Genomic DNA, 16,368 nt, shown 5'->3' on the forward strand with positions numbered 1-16,368 from the left:
CTGCCACCATCAGCACCAGCACCAGTTACCTTACCTGCGTTCAGCTCCTGGCCGCACTTGTCCTTTTCTTCCTGGAGAGCCTCTGGGACCTTCATTAAGGAAGCCCCCATCTACCTCCCTGTGCAGTTTCGCTGGGGGAAGCTGGTGTGTGGGCGGCCCCACCTCCTCCCGCTGCCTTAGTAGTTAGTGGCTGAGAACCTGGTGACCCCCTCCCTGGTCTCTCTTTTCGAAGGCCTTTCCCTGGGGCTTGGACCTCCCCATGCGATGAGCTCCAGTTGTGATTTGTACCTGGAAGCTGCCACCTGACTGTGAGGTCCTGGGCCTAGGGAGGCATCGGCAGTAAAGGTCAAGCCAAAACTAATCCTGCCTGTCAGGCTCAGAGCTGCTAAAGTTAAAACCGTCAAGTGGCTTTTTCTCTCTCTGCTGGTGACTCGCAGCCTGCCACACTGCAGGCTTCGGGGAGAGGTGGGGCGGGAGAAGGACTCACCTTGTGCTTTGTAAGCACTTCGCAGAGGGTCTCAGGCTGTTTTGGTCTTTGGTGCCTGGGGTGGTAGATAGGGCCCATGGTGGCACCAGAAAAATCCATCTCAGGACATAACATGGGGCAGTGAGGGTCTTGTTCAGCTGCTGCTGCTTTGCTATACAGTTCCCTTGGGGAGAGCTGCGCTGGGGCCTGCCCTTCCCCACTAGCTTTCCTTCCTTCCAGGAGGCTGAGGGACAGCAAGCTTCTGTTGCCCACGGCTCCTGGCCAGCGGGGACAGCACAACGCTGGCCTGGGCTGCTTTCCAGCTTCAGGCTGGGGCTGGCCGCTTCTGTTTTATCTGGAGCAGAGCCTTGCGTGTCTAGGCCCCATCCAGGGTGCCTGTGTTTGCTGTAGGCCCCGCAGGGGTTAATGAAGCCTCAGAACCCAGACCTGTTCCCTGGGTCTTCCTAAGCAAGCCCTAAACTTCAGTTGACTGAAAGGGAGCAGGGAGATCTTTTCTCTTTGTTCTTAGCTGACAGAATGGGGGCAGGGCCTGGGGCCTGGCAACTCTCTGACCTCGGCTTCATCTCATTGCTTCCCCCCACAAGCTTGGTTTCCCTGGTGGGCTCATGGGGTAGTTAATTAGCTCTTTGAAGCTCTGGAAGAGGCAAAGTGGCGCTATGTGGGTCTTAGAAATAAAATCAATAAATGACTTAACCACAGCCCAGCTATCTCCGTTTCTCTCCCCTGGGGCCAGCTCCATTCCTGGGCTCACTCCCTTTCTGTTCCCTGCTATCAGCTTTCGTTAAGGTTTTGGAGGGTAACAAGTGGCTGAAGGAGGCAGCAGGAAGGCTTGGCCCTCGGAACCACAGCAAGCACCTGCCTTTTTGGTGGAACGGGAGGGAGAAGTGCTCTCCCACCTGCCTTGGACACCTAGAGTAGAGAAGAGCCCTCTACTTGACCCTGTTTCTGTTCTGCGGCAGCAGCAGTGTCTCCCCACCCCCTCAAAGCTAGGTTGGTGAAAGGAATGTCGGTTGGGAAAGGTCACTGTCAGGGCTGTGTTACTGAGACCCAGCCAAGGGCTCTGGTGGAACCCAAGATTGGTCCCAGGAAGGAGGCAGGATTTCTGATTAGAAACCTAGTCGGATGTAAACAACCTTGAGTTATTTCAGGTTGGGAAAGTGTGCTCTCAGGGTTCTTTAAAATCTGTGCATGCAACACTAATGGGGGTGAAAGGGGAGAAGGACTTGGGGAAACAGGTCAGTTTCAGCCTTCAAGTTTCCATCCTGCTGGGCTGGGGGAAGCAAAATAAAAGAGGGGCTCCTGAGGTGGCGTCACCTTTGGAAAAGACTGGAAAGTTTGAGTGGGTGCCAATGACACAACAAAGACCAAAAGAACCCACAAGAAAGGTAGTTGGAGAAACCAGTTCAAAGTACATCTGTTTCCCAAGAGAAACAGGATGTGTCCCAGTTCAGCAAGTGCCTTGAGTGCAGGGGCGGGGTGAGCACTAAGTTGATGAGCAGGGAGGGGACGTGGATTGAGTTGACATGGGGAGCAGGATAAGAAACTAGGAATGCTCTGTTAGGAGCAGGTCCATAGTGGCAGGAAAATTAGGGGTCAGTGCAAAGGTTTGTATGGCCAGAGCACGCAGCCACAGTTGGGGCATGAGGTGACAACATGGGGAACTGGCGCTACCTTGTCGACAACTGTGCCAAGGAGCTTCTGAGCTCTACCCGGCCCTCCACAAGGAACCACGGGCCAGGCAGCCCAAGATGCTGGCCAAGCGCAGAGACCAGGTGCTCGGTGGAGGGTGGGGTGAACCTCCCCAGAGGCACAGCCCGGGAGGAAAGGCTGAGGGTGGGAACTGTGAGACCTGAGAGCCACCAGGCATTCTTTTGAAATACAAGGTGTAAAAAACTTAAAATGCAAACGTTTTAAGAGGAAGTTTTCTGTGTTCTCATGGCATCTGTGTTTTGGTGTTCTCTTCATGGTCTTTCTTCTCTGCTCTGGAGCACGCACTATGGAAGACCAGAACAGACGCTATTTGGGAGTAGGGGTAGAGCAGAGCTTGGCCTTTGGAAGACTTGGAGTTTGGCCCCCATACTAGGGTGGTAATTCCAGGGCTGGGTCTGCTGTGGCGCAGAGAGTACTCAGAAACAGCTTGGCCTTCCTTGAACCAGACTCAATAGCATCCTGCTGCTGTCCCGGTCTCTGACCTGCTTCCTTGGCCCTCAGACCAGAGCACCCAGTTCTCCCCTTCCACCGGCCCACCGCCCGGCCCCAGGAAGCCCAGGCATCCTTTGAAATAGCACCAGGCCCTGGGCTCCTTTTGCTCAAAGAACAAAGCAGGATCTGAGGTCAGCCTCCACTAGGAGGCAGTGGCTGGAGGAAGCAGGGATTTATATTCTCACTTGAGAGTATACATTTCTTGAAGGAATTCAAGGCTCAGAAAAGTAAAGCAACCAGCCTAAGTTCCCACAGCAAATCAGTGCTGGGGCCAGGACACCAGCAGTGAACTGGGGGCAGCCAAAGCCTCAGAAGGAAGGATCTGTAGCTGCCAGGCCCTGGGGAGGAATGGTGTAACGTTCCCGGGGTGCAGGAGCTGCCATTTTATGGGTGAAGTCACATTTGTGAACCTGGCTCACTCTTTTTTTTTTTTATACAGCAGGTTCTTATTAGTCATCAACTTTATACGCATCAGTGTATACATGTCAATCCCAATCGTCCAATTCAGCATACCACCATCCCCACCCCCCCGCAGTTTTCCCCCCTTGGGGTCCATACGTTTCTGGCCCACTCTTCAGGCCTGTCCAGTGTGAGGCCCCAGGTGTGAGAAATGAATGGGAGAAGGCCTTCACTCAGTCACCTGGCAGCTGCGTCATGGGGAGACCTAATGCCACTGGCCAATGTTGTGTGTGTGTGTGTCTGTGTAGGGGGTGCTTCAGTTCTACCCCTGTGGGCCACAGGACTGCAGTTCCCAGGGACCCCTGCTCCAGGCTGGTGGCCTCCAGCCAAAGCTGGCCTGTAATCTGACCGTCCCTCTCAAAAGGTCACTTCAGAGGTCCTTGAGGGACAGCAACAGGGGGAGCTCAGAGTGACTTGACTTTGTGGGGGGGTGGGGCGGGGAGGGGCCCTGCCTCAGGCAACCTCCCCATACCACCCCTGGAACCCGGGGTCCCGGTCCCCCTTCTCCCAGCCACCCAGTGTCCTCTGCTAGCTGCCCTTCTTCTGTTCGGGGTACCCTGATCCTCAGCGCCTGGGCCTTCAGCCTGTGGGGAATCCTGGCCCCTCTTGCCACATGTGTCCTCCCCACCCGGGTGCAGGGCCACCGTGGAAGCTTGACCAGAGGGCATCCCGCCTGTGGTTTGCAGCCTCTTGCGTGAAGGTCTAGAACCGAAGTCAAGCTGCTCTGATGGAGGCTGGGCCTCCTGTCACCTGTCCTCCTTGACAGCGCCCTCAGCCTCTCCAGGGAGTCCTGATTGAGGGCCTGCAATCAGGCTGCATCCTTCATCTATAACCCAGGAGAGGGGCCCAGATCAGGGCGACCTCAGCCAAAGTCACAGCCTAGAGGCTCCAGTCAAGCCTCAGGCCTCAAGCCAGTGCTCTGCCTGCAGCATCTTGTCTCTGACCCTGCAAAAGGCAGGGACGGGGACAGAAGACAGCAGACCCCAGTGTGTAAGGCCTGGAGGAAGTGGGTCAGTGCAGGGCTGCGAATGAGCCAGGGTGGCCCTCCCTGCCCCTCTCCTCCCCTCACCCCAAAATAGCTCCCCGAGCAGCCAAGCCAAGACCGACCCATCGAGAGAGGAGGCGGGGCACGTTGCCCAGAGCCAGGCTTTAAAGCACCAGCCGGCTGGGGATCTCCACTCCCTGGCTGGAGGCACTGCTCAGGCCGCCCGCCTGTCCACACAGTCAGTCCGGCCCACCCTCCCGCAGCCATGTCCCGGCCCCTGACAGACCAGGAGAAGAGAAAGCAGATCAGCGTGCGTGGCCTGGCCGGCGTGGAGAATGTGACCGAGCTGAAGAAGAACTTCAACCGGCACCTGCACTTCACCCTCGTGAAAGACCGCAATGTGGCCACCCCTCTAGACTACTACTTTGCGCTGGCCTACACTGTGCGTGACCACCTCGTGGGCCGCTGGCTCCGCACGCAGCAGCACTACTACGAGAAGGACCCCAAGGTGCTGCTTGGGGTACCCCGGGAGGGGAATGGGCTGGGTGCCCTGCCTGGGGGCTGGGAGATCTTGACCAAGTGGCAGCCCCTCCCTGGGGTCAGGGCTCTCTGCAGCAAAATAAAGGGTCACTCCAGGTTCCTGAGGTTGGAGGATCCAGGGGTGCCAGGTGCAATGAGTTGCTGGGGCAACCCAGGGGGAGAAATCTGGGATGGGGGCAGGTCAGGGGGCTCGGGTCAGTTAGGCTGGTTGCAAAGGCCCAGGACTCACTCAGAGAATGGAGGGGCTTCTGGGGGACATGAAGACCCCTGTGGCCTGGGTTGGACCCTAAGTGGAAGGACATATCATTGAATGTGTGCGTGGTGTGTGTGCTGGTGCAGCGCATGGGGCGCAGCTGGGGCAGCTGGGGTGGTGAGATCAAATGTCTGTTGGGGTCACTGGTAAATGTCAGCAACCTGACACTTCTGGGCAGGCGTGGGGGAGGGCCAGGGAGGGGACCCAGGGAACCAGGAGACCAGGCACCATCAGCATCCTAGATCCTGGCAGCTCTCCGTCCTCTTCTTGGGACTGAGGCTTGAGAGCCAGGGGGCCCTCTGCAAGGACGGGAGGTGGCCGACTCTAGCCCTGAGTCATGTGTGACCTTGAGCCAATGACTTTTTTCTCTGGGCCTGGCTTTCCCTTTTGGGAAGCACTTGGAGGTGCTTCCCTATATTCTGACTCCCTGATGGGCTGTTGGCAGGATTGCATGCAATGAAAGGAGTTCCTACCTCTCCTAGGCACCTCTCCTAGCCCCTGAGGTAGATATGGCCAGCCCCATTTTCCAGATGAGGAAACTGAGGCTCAGAGAAGAAAAGTGATTTGTCCAAAGTCAGAAGAAATGCTGGGACCAGAATCTTGCCTGTTGGGTCCCAAAGCCTGAGAAGGGGGGAGAAATGGAGGAAGGGCTGGAACATGCTGGGGCCTAGGAGTGGGGCAGGAAGTATGAGAGGTGCAGGCCCAGCTGGGCCTGGCTGAATGTTAGTGGGTGGCCTTGATGCCCTCCCCTCCACCTCCCCACCTGTCTCTCCGGGCAGAGGATCTACTACCTGTCTCTGGAATTCTACATGGGCCGGACGCTACAAAACACCATGGTGAACCTGGCCTTGGAGAATGCCTGCGATGAGGCCACCTACCAGGTGTGTAGGGGTGGGGCAAGCCTTGGGGCTTGGGAGATTGGCCTGCTGGCCCTTGGCCCTGATGCCTGCCATACCCTCCCGCCTCTAGCTGGGCCTGGACATGGAGGAGCTGGAGGAAGTCGAGGAGGACGCAGGGCTGGGCAACGGGGGCCTGGGCCGGCTGGCGGGTAAGTGAGCAGGGTGGCAGGGGACTGGGCAGAAGGGTTCCTTTGTGCCGCGTCTCTGACACCCACCTCCATGCACACCCCTAGCCTGCTTTCTGGACTCCATGGCGACACTGGGCCTGGCTGCCTATGGCTACGGGATCCGCTATGAGTTTGGGATTTTTAACCAGAAGATCTCTGGGGGTTGGCAGGTGAGTGACCTTGGGCCCTGACCTTGTTATTATGACGGAGAAGACCCCTATTTGTTCATTCATCTGCACATAGATCCAGAACCAGCCCCAGCCTTGGTGGAAAACATCCTTGCTCCTTCCCCCTGGCCCCAAGCCAGTTGTTAGCTCTGGGGATAGGAGGTCCATACCTGTGGAATGTCTCAGACTCTCTTACACACACGGTGTCCCCGTGGATATTCCACCAGACCAGGGGCCCACCTACCCCAAAGCCCTTCATTTACACCCTCCCTGTATAGCGCACATTAGGGCCACTGCTCCTGGCCTACTCACCACCTGCTGTGGTGTGAGCCTGGCTCTGACACTGCCTTCCTTTCTCCCCTGACCTGCCTTGGGCTCAGATGGAGGAGGCTGATGACTGGCTTCGCTACGGCAACCCCTGGGAGAAGGCCCGACCCGAGTGCACACTGCCTGTGCACTTCTATGGCCGAGTGGAGCACACCAACCAGGGGGCCAAGTGGGTGGACACGCAGGTGAGGGGGAAGTCAGGGAGCGGGGTGTGGTGGTGGGGAAATCTAGTGAGGGAAAGGGGAGGAGGTTCTAGAGGAAACAGGGAGAAACAAGGAAAGAGCCTGGAGGCTACTGGACCTAGTGCTATTTTATAATGGATGCCACTGAGGCTCAGAGAGGTTAAGTGACTTATTCAAGGTCACACAGCTAGAACTAGGAGAGGGTCACAGGGGAGACAGGGTCACAGGGGAGCCAGACCAAGTGCAGAGCCTGGGAGGAGGAGAGAGGCCGCCCTGCTCTACCAGTGCTTCTCCCCTGACCTGGCTCCTTTCCACCACCCCACAAGACTCATCAAAGAATAATCACGGAGTCTTGGCTCCCCTGCACATCTGAACTGGGGGCTTGGTGGGAAACAAAGCAACAGCCCAGAAACGGGGACAGGGGAGAAACTTAAAAGCCTGGAGAGGGCAATTGACTTGTTCAAGGTCACAGAGCAAGTTAGAGGGAACCTAAAGCTAAACGAGGTGTCCAAATTCCAGCTCAGCCAGTCTTGCTGTGGCTGCAGGTCATCGGCCTCCAGATGTCTGCACAGCAACCTCTAGGCTTTCAGAATCTAGAGTTTGTTCTGCTGTCATCCACGCTAAGGTCCAGCAGGGCTCTGGCTGCCCGCCTAGCTCTATGCTCTTGGGCCAGTCCCTTCTCTCTCTAAGCTGCAGCTTTCACTCTGCTCCAATCAGGGGCTACTTAATGTTGGGGAGGGAGGCGTGGGTGTGCCCCCGCCCCATGATAACGGGCAGCTATCAGCAGCAATTATTGATGTTTGCTAATTGTGGGAGGTGGGGCCAGCATTAGTCACTGCTAATTAGCCCTGTGGTCAACCAGGCATAAGCCCTGTGGATGGCCTTGACCTCCGTGACCCCCTCAGCCAGGCCCCATGGTTCCCCCCAGCCCTTCCATGAGTCCAGAGTGTCCTCTAGACTGTGCTCAGGCCAGCGGCCAGCTCATCGCCATCATGGCGGAGTGGCCACCAACAGGGCTCCGCCCTGGGTTCCGAGCTTATCCCCACCTCCTGGAATCTTCACAACAGCCCAGCAAGGAGGGGCACGGTGGTGTGGGGAGGCACTGGGAAGTCCTCTCCTTATGGACGAGGTCCAGAGAGGTTGGCGGGGCTGCTTGTGGTCACCCAGAGTTGGGACTAGAACCCGGCGTGGGGAGCTGGGGGAGTGCAGTGACAGAGCACGGAGTTCTGGCTCTCAGGGCCTCTCGGGCATGGCAGATGCCCACCTCCTGACGCCACACCGGGTGCCCCGCAGGTGGTGTTGGCCATGCCTTACGACACACCTGTGCCCGGCTACCGCAACAACATCGTCAATACCATGCGCCTGTGGTCTGCCAAGGCCCCCAATGACTTCAACCTCAAGGACTGTGAGTTCAGCCAAAGTCAGCAGCCCCCGCCCACCCCGGCCCACACTCGACCCAAGCCTGACCCTGTCCCCACATTCGTTCCTCAGTCAATGTCGGTGGCTACATCCAGGCTGTGCTGGACCGCAACCTGGCTGAGAATATCTCCCGTGTCCTGTATCCCAACGACAACGTATGTTACCCCCTGGGCTGGGGACAGGAAGCCAGAGTGCATGGGAGAGGGCAGGAGAAGGGGAGTGACACTTGCTGGTGCCCTAGTCACACCCAAGGCATATTGCTGGCCCCTGTGTGTCCTGTTCTTCCCCCAGGTTCTTTAAGTGGGAGGATGCCTGAGTCCTGGGGGCAGCAGGTTAGGGTGGGGCACTTTGGATGAGCCGCTCCCTGGTAACACCCACAATACTCCTGGTCCTTAGCCCTCCCTCCTGCTACCATGCACATTGCTGCTTCTTGGTGGGAGAAAGAGCCCTGGGTCCCTGAGGTGGGGCAGCTCAGGGCTCAGGAACCTTGGTGTGGGTGGGAGTACCCCCTGGCCACGCCCACAGCAGTGTGAGGCCACCACCTTGACTCCACCCTGCCTGGCCCTGTCCCCAGTTCTTCGAGGGGAAAGAGCTTCGGCTGAAGCAGGAGTACTTCGTAGTGGCTGCCACGCTCCAGGACATCATCCGCCGCTTCAAGTCCTCCAAGTTCGGCTGCCGAGACCCTGTGCGCACGAGCTTCGACGCCTTCCCGGACAAGGTACCAGGCCCCAGGGAGGGCCAGCCCCTACGCCTGCTGTGATGGGCGCCATCCCTCCTCCCCTACACCTGCTGTGATGGGCGCCATCCCTCCTCCCTCCAGTCTCAGCCTGAACCGCCCATTTTACAGATGGGGACGCGGAGGCTGGGTGTTGGGGGTGGGATCTGCTCGCGGTCCTCAATAGAACCTCGCTCCCCTCTTCCTCCTGCCCCATACCTGCCCCCGTGAGGGCCTCCACCCCCAGCTCCACCCTAGAACCGTGAGGGGCCCTGGGGGGGGGTGCTCTGAAGGGGCAAAGGACAGCAATCATAGCCTTGGTTTGGAGCCCAGGCTGACTCCAATGCCCCCCGACCCCAGGTGGCCATCCAGCTGAATGACACCCACCCCTCCTTGGCCATCCCCGAGCTGATGAGGATCCTGGTGGACCAGGAGCGGCTGGACTGGGACAAGGTGGGCTTCAGGGCCCCTCCTGCACCCCTGCCTCACCCTCTGCATCTCAGGGTTCCCCTCCCAGTCTGGGGAGTGGAAAGATGTGGGTGGAGCCCCCACTGCACAGACGGCAGTGTGAGGCCCAGAGGGCGGGTGTCCTAGAACCTGGCGCGGCAGTGGCAGGGCCAGGGCTCTTGGCTGCACAGTGAGTGTGGAAGCCATCCGGCTTAAGCCCGGGGGTCCTTCCTCGCCATCCCGTCTGTCAGGCATGGGACGTGACTGTGAAGACCTGTGCCTATACCAACCACACGGTGTTGCCCGAGGCCCTGGAGCGCTGGCCCGTGCACCTCATCGAGACCCTGCTGCCTCGGCACCTCCAGATCATCTATGAGATCAACCAGCGCTTCCTTAATGTGAGTGGAGGAAGCGTGGGGTGGAGGGTGGGGCGTGGAGGGCATGGAAAGCATGGCTCCTGAGACTCTGGCAGGGAGGGCTGTGGACAGAGACCTGGGGATAGGGTAGGGGCTGGAAACCTGGGTCCTGGGTCCCCGTCCTAGCTCTGGGCTCTCCTGGCACAGCGGGTGGCGGCTGCATTCCCAGGGGATATAGACCGGCTGAGGCGCATGTCACTGGTGGAGGAGGGTGCGGTGAAGCGCATCAACATGGCGCACCTGTGCATCGCCAGTTCACATGCTATCAATGGCGTGGCTCGCATCCACTCCGAGATCCTCAAGAAGACCACGTAAGACCCGCTCCCCAGACACCGCCCCTCCCGCTGGACCCCCGCTTATCCCCTCACCGCCCGGCACCGGCCATTCACAGTTGCCCTCAGCTGGCCCCTTCCACGGGTGGCACCGCTCTTACAAGCATCATAGCCTTGCCGTCCAGTCCTGTCCCCAGATGACCCCTCTTACACACAGCACCCTCCCCCTCCCCTCCAGGCTCCTTTCATCAAGAAACCAGGGTAGGGGCCCCAGGGAGGAGGCCTTCATCCCACAGGGGTGATTGGTGATTCCCCGACCCCATCCTATAGCTTCAAGGACTTCTATGAGCTAGAGCCTCATAAGTTCCAGAATAAGACCAACGGCATCACTCCTCGGCGCTGGCTGGTTATGTGTAACCCTGGGCTGGCAGAAGTCATTGCTGAGGTGAGCATTCACATATGGCCAGTAGGGGTCAACACGGTCACCGCAGGGAGCATCTGGGTGTGGTTGTGTATGTGGTTCACTGTAGGGCACCCATCTGAGGGCTGAAGTCCATCCTGCACTGCGTTCCCCAAGCCTTGCATCTGTCTGGAGAAGGGGAACCATTTTCTTACTTGCATGAGGGTGCCTGTGGGCGAATGGAGGCCCTGGCTATGAAGGTCAACCTGGTGGAGTTCACAGTCTAATGGAGGGGTTATCAGCAGGTCACATCTGGAGTGAGACCAGAAAGGGGTAGAGAGTGGGAGCGGGGCCCTGAGGTCAATGCCTGTCAGAGGAAAAGGCCAAGAGGAAGGCCTGTGGGGTCAGATGGGGGTCAGCCATCAGAGCCCAAGGTCAGGAGGGGAGGAAAGATGCACATACATGTACTACCCCCCAGCTGGGAGGCTGCAGAGGAAGGAGCTGTCTGCAGTGGATGGGGCTTGGTTGACCTGGAAAGGGACCCCTCTGTGAGGGAGGACGGAGGAGGGATATGGGCCTAACTGAGAGCTATCTTCCCACAGCGCATCGGGGAGGACTACATCGCAGACCTGGACCAGCTGCGCAAACTGCTCTTCTATGTGGACGATGAAGCCTTTATCCGGGATGTGGCCAAAGTGAAGCAGGTGAGGAGCGCTGCAATCTGGGACAGACTCCTGTGCTAGGGCTTGAGTGGAGGGTGCTGGAGGGGCCAGATGTCTGAGTCAGGAATGGCCGATAGAGCTCATCTCTTTTGCAACTTCAGGCCATTGGTAGAAGTTGCCTGGAGTCAGTCCATGGTGGGAAGGCATCATCTGACCTCACTGGAAGAGTGCTGACATTGATTAGCAATGTCTGCCCTGATGCAGGAGTGGATAAAGGTAGCAAGGGAGACTTCTATCCTCACCTTCCTGGGAAAGAAATGAGACTGTAGGATTTCCTGAGGCTGAGGTCTATTGGTGAGCTCTCTCCACTCCCCTGACTTTAGGAAAACAAGTTAAAGTTCTCTGCGTACCTAGAGAAGGAATACAAAGTCCACATCAACCCCAACTCGCTCTTCGACGTCCAGGTGAAGCGGATTCATGAATATAAACGCCAGCTCCTCAACTGCCTCCATGTCATCACAATGTACAACCGTGAGTGGCAGGGTTCCCTCTGGCTCCCGGTTCCCCGCTCTGTGTACCTCCCAGGATACTATATCCTTCCTGATCAACATCTCCTTTGACCTCAGGATAACTCTTGGGACATGGAATTATCCCCATTTCACAGACGGGCAAACTGAGGCTCAGAAGGGGAGGAAGTGACAGATCTGAGGTCACAAAGCAAGTGATTGCCCAAGTCAGGGCTACTGTCTCCCAGCCCAGCCCTGGCTGGATGAGTGCTGTCAGGTGTTACTGCCTAGAGGGAAAACCTGGCCCACTCACTGGATCCCTCTGTTTCTCCACAGGCATCAAGAAGGATCCCAATAAGTTTTCTGTGCCTCGGACTGTGATGATTGGAGGGAAGGTGAGAAGCCGGGCTGCAGACCATGGCTGTGGTTCTTTGATAGCCAGGTTGAGGTCAGCCTGGCTGGGTTGCAGGATGGGGATAGGAGGTCAGGCTGTGGAGCTGACCCCAGACTGTGCTCCCACAGGCTGCACCTGGGTACCACATGGCCAAGATGATCATCAAACTCATTACAGCCATTGGGGATGTGGTCAACCACGACCCGGTGGTGGGAGACCGCCTCCGCCTGATCTTCTTGGAGAACTACCGAGTCTCACTGGCCGAGAAAGGTGGAATGCCGCCAGTGGGGACCCTAGGGAAGCTCTGATTAGTTCAGCTCCAGGAAGAGACATTAACCTCCTCTTCTTAGGGTGCTTGCACTTTAAGGAAGAATCTGGAGAGAACAATACTCAAATCATGAGGATGTCCCTTTAATGGTGGTATGGGGTGAAATTATAGGGGAGATGGGCCTCAGTGGTGCCCTTTAAATCACTCAGTGGAGCTGGGGGGTGGGGGGAGTCCAGGTTAGGTCCCAGATGTTCAAATATCAACAAGAGGTGGCGGGGCGGTGGGGGGCAGTGAGAGAGAGACTTAATTGGTTAAGAGTGGAGCGTTGGGGTGGAGGGGACTCTGAATCTGGCTAGGCCTAGGGCCAGACTAACTCCAGAGTCTCTAGCTGGTCTGGGGCTCTTCCTGGAGCTGAGCTTGTCCCCTGCTGCCCCCCCCACAGTGATCCCGGCTGCTGACCTTTCCGAGCAGATCTCTACTGCGGGCACTGAGGCCTCAGGCACTGGCAACATGAAGTTCATGCTCAATGGGGCTCTGACCATTGGCACCATGGATGGGGCCAATGTGGAGATGGCAGAAGAGGCGGGAGAGGAGAACTTCTTCATCTTCGGCATGCGGGTGGAGGACGTGGAAAGGCTTGACCAGAGAGGGTATGGGCTGCAAAGTTCACAGTCTGTGGGCAGGAGGCACCAAGGTGCGACTGCTGGAGGTAGAGCCGGGAGCAAGAGGCATGACTGGAAAGGCTGGTCCAGGCTGCACAAGGTCTTAGTTATGGCCATCACGAGTCTAGAAAACTTTTGAGGTAACTTATAACAAATAAGGTTAATGAAATGGGAAAAGAAAGAAGTAACATAGAACTGAAGGAAAAGGAAGAGAAAATAATACCAACCCTCAGAGATAATATTATTTCTGGAATTGGAAGTAAAGTGAAATTCTTAGCTCCCTGGCAGCCATGGCAAAAAGGGAAATATGAGTACAGTAGTTATATCTGTGCTTGTGGTCAGAAACATAGATCTTCAGAGAAGACATTTTCCTGGCATTACATTTTTTTTTTTTTTTTTTGCGGTACGCGGGCCTCTCACTGTTGTGGCCTCTCCTGTTGCGGAGCACAGGCTCCGGATGCGCAGGCTCAGCAGCCATAGCTCACGGGCCCAGCCGCTCCGCGGCATGTGGGATCTTCCCGGACCGGGGCACGAACCCGTGTACCCTGCATCGGCGGGCGGACTCTCAACCACTGTGCCACCAGGGAAGCCCCTGGCATTACATTTTTAACATTTTAAAATATGATTTTTTCTTATCATAAAAGCAGTACATGCTCACTGGTTAGAAATATACAAAGCCACAAAGAATAAAACAACTGTCATCCATAATCTCATCACCCAGATTTAAAGCCACAGCTCTCTTTTTCTTCGTGTATTTATATGTGTGTGTATATAGTTTTTAAAAGTTGGGAATAATGCATGTACAGTATTGAATCCTGTTATCTTAACATTGGTGAGGCATTTTCCATGTCATTAAATAGTCTTCAAGATATTTTACATGTTTGTATAGCATTCTCTCTTATGTACATGGCATAACTTATTTAACTAGTTCCGTATGGTTGGACATTAAGGTTGATTTCCCCTGTCTGTTAGGATAAACGTCCCTGTGATGACTAACCTTTTACATTGATGTCCACATCTCTGATTATTTCCTTAAGATAATTATTAGAAGGGGGTATTTCTGAGTAAAAAGTATGAGTTCTTAAGGCTCCTGATACACATTGTCAAATTGCTTTCCAGAAAGTTGGTACCAGTTTACACTCCCACCAACAGCTTACAAGAGCTGGCACTGAATATTGATAGGAATTTCTCCTGTGGGGCTTGACTAGAAAGTTTAGACTTGGTCCTTTGTTGTTGTTGTTGTTGTTGTTGTTGTTTTGGTTGCACCGTGTGACATGTGGGATCTTAGTTCCTTGACTAGGGATTGAACCCGCGTCCCCTGCATTGGAAGCGTGGCAGACTTGGTCCTTTGGACAGGAAGGAAATGTGAAATGTTTTGAGCAAAGTCCAACACGTTCAGAACTAGGCTCCAGATGGACACTTTTGGCTGCAGGAGGGAGGCTTGACTGGAGGGGACAATGTCTAGGTGGGGGACCAGTGTGGGGCTGACACCAGATGGCAGGGGGAGTCCCCTGCAGCAGGCCAGTGCTGGGGATGGGGATTAGGGACATTGTTGAGGAGGCGGACTTGGTTTCTGGTTGGAAGAGAGAAAGGGAGGAAAGAGATGAGACTGGTCTTGAGAGATTTGAACCCAGGTGGCTCAGGAATGGATTGTGCTGCCTTAGGAAGTGGGACACTGGAGGAAAGTTGGTGCCAGGCACAGCGATGAGCTTGGCTGGACGGTTCGAACTTAAGGATGTTCCTCACGATATACCTGTTCGCTCCTTCTGGGGCCTGAAAGTGAGGCCAGGGATGGACTGTGGATGGTGGGGGAGAAAAGCCATTAACGGAGGAAAGAAACCTGTTGGGAGACAGTGGTGGTGTGTGGGAAGAAGAGCGCTTGGTTTGGGGCCTTTGGCTCTGACACTACCTTTCTCTCCTCTCTAGACCTCATTTCCTCATCCACAAAGTGGGGGATGAAAAGCTGAGCTGAGAAGGGAGGGGGCCTCTTGGAAAGACCTCCAGAGGGAGTGTGGCAGCTGCGGGGAGGGCAGTAGCAGGCTGGGCCTGGGTTTTGACCCTGGGGCTTGGAACTTCCTGGATTTTTGCTGGAGGAGGAGGAGCCAGGAACCCATTTCCAGGGCACTGACTACAGCTCTTCCCCAACAGGTACAATGCCCAGGAATACTATGACCGAATTCCAGAGCTTCGGCACATCATTGACCAGCTGAACAGTGGCTTCTTCTCCCCCAAACAGCCCGACCTGTTCAAGGCCATTGTCAACATGCTCATGCACCATGACCGGTGAGCTGGCTGGCCAGGAAACTGCGCACGTGGGGCTGCTGGGCTCAGTAGGGCTCAGGTGCGGTGGGGAGGCTGGACAGGGCTTCTGGGCAGTTGGGACTAGATTCCTTTGGAAGCAGCATCACTGTTCAGGTCCCCAGAAATCCAATGGGACAGGACGGGCTTGGCCCTTGGCCTCACGAAACTTCCTGATTCTCCATATTCCCCTCCAGGTTTAAAGTCTTTGCAGATTATGAAGAATACATTAAATGCCAGGAGAGAGTCAGTGCCCTGTACAAGGTGAGGGGTCCTGGGCCAGGGGCTGGCAGGGCTTTGGTGGCCCTGGTTGGGATGAGGTGGTAGGTGGGGACCCCACTGGCAGAGCAAACCCAGAGCTAGCTCCCTTTTGGCTTGTAGAACCCGAGAGAGTGGACGCGGATGGTGATCCGGAACATAGCCACCTCTGGCAAGTTCTCTAGCGACCGCACCATTGCCCAGTACGCCAAGGAGATCTGGGGCGTGGAGCCTAACCGCCAGCGCCTGCCTGCACCTGATGAGAAGATCTGAGCCTCTAGACCAGACCCAAACCCGCCCCTGAGTCTGTTGGCAGTCCCTTGGGCCAGCTCCAGCTCCTCGTCCAGAGGGTAGGGTACTGGGGTTAGATCTCTAAACCTCTTCCTGGAACCCCATTTCCCATCAGCCTTGATATCCCAGTGTTCAGCGTGACTAAGGACACTGCTCCCGTCCTGTCCTCGGGCTCCCCGCCCGCTCCTATTTATGGCTCTGACCAACTTTACCCACTCCCCAATAAACTGGTTCTCCTTGGGAGCCTCCTTACTCCTCTGTCTGTTGGGAAATATTTTTAGCTCTGGGCGGCATAGCAGCTGCACAGTCACCGCGCCTTACCCCTACCCGTGTCAGGTGCGTCCCCTCAGAAGGGGGGGGCGGCCTGTGGGGGCAGGGCCCGGACTCTCCTGCCCACTTCCAAGCGTCATCCTCCACGCCTCTCTTCCCAGTGCTGTGTCCATACTAGGTCAGCGGCCTGCTAGGCTGGCCGGGGGCGTGGCATCCGCCCGGGTGGAGCCCACCCGGGCCGGGAGCTGGGACTTAGGCAGAGGCCTCCAGGACTACTGAAGATCCACGCGGTTGGGGGCCAGACTCAAAAGGGGGAGGAGCCTCTGGGTGGTTGGCGGCTTCTTGACTCCGCCCTTAGCCCCGCCCCACTGCGGCGTTTAAGGGTCTCTCAGCAGGTGGCTGCGCTAGGTCCAAAGTAAGGA

The 16,368-nt window shown here is 56.6% G+C and overlaps 1 protein-coding gene across 1 annotated transcript; it reads left to right on the top strand.

Moving 5' to 3' along the window:
- The first annotated feature begins 76 nt into the window (after positions 1-76).
- PYGM (glycogen phosphorylase, muscle associated) lies at positions 77-15,928 on the top strand. The gene is made up of 20 exons (XM_022591553.3): positions 77-4,641; positions 5,706-5,807; positions 5,896-5,974; positions 6,059-6,162; positions 6,540-6,671; positions 7,962-8,073; positions 8,160-8,242; positions 8,662-8,805; positions 9,163-9,255; positions 9,501-9,647; positions 9,813-9,976; positions 10,268-10,382; positions 10,940-11,041; positions 11,383-11,530; positions 11,842-11,900; positions 12,028-12,169; positions 12,610-12,817; positions 14,978-15,112; positions 15,325-15,391; positions 15,509-15,928. The coding sequence occupies exons 1-20, from the start codon at positions 4,399-4,401 to the stop codon at positions 15,656-15,658; spliced, it is 2,529 nt and encodes an 842-aa protein (XP_022447261.2). The 5' UTR covers positions 77-4,398; the 3' UTR covers positions 15,659-15,928.
- Positions 15,929-16,368: the final 440 nt, after the last annotated feature.

The sequence above is a fragment of the Delphinapterus leucas genome, chromosome 7 (genome assembly GCF_059928025.1).
Source record: "Delphinapterus leucas isolate spDelLeu-1000000601 "Yukka" chromosome 7, BTC_Dleu_Yukka2, whole genome shotgun sequence".
Taxonomy (NCBI): domain Eukaryota; kingdom Metazoa; phylum Chordata; class Mammalia; order Artiodactyla; family Monodontidae; genus Delphinapterus; species Delphinapterus leucas.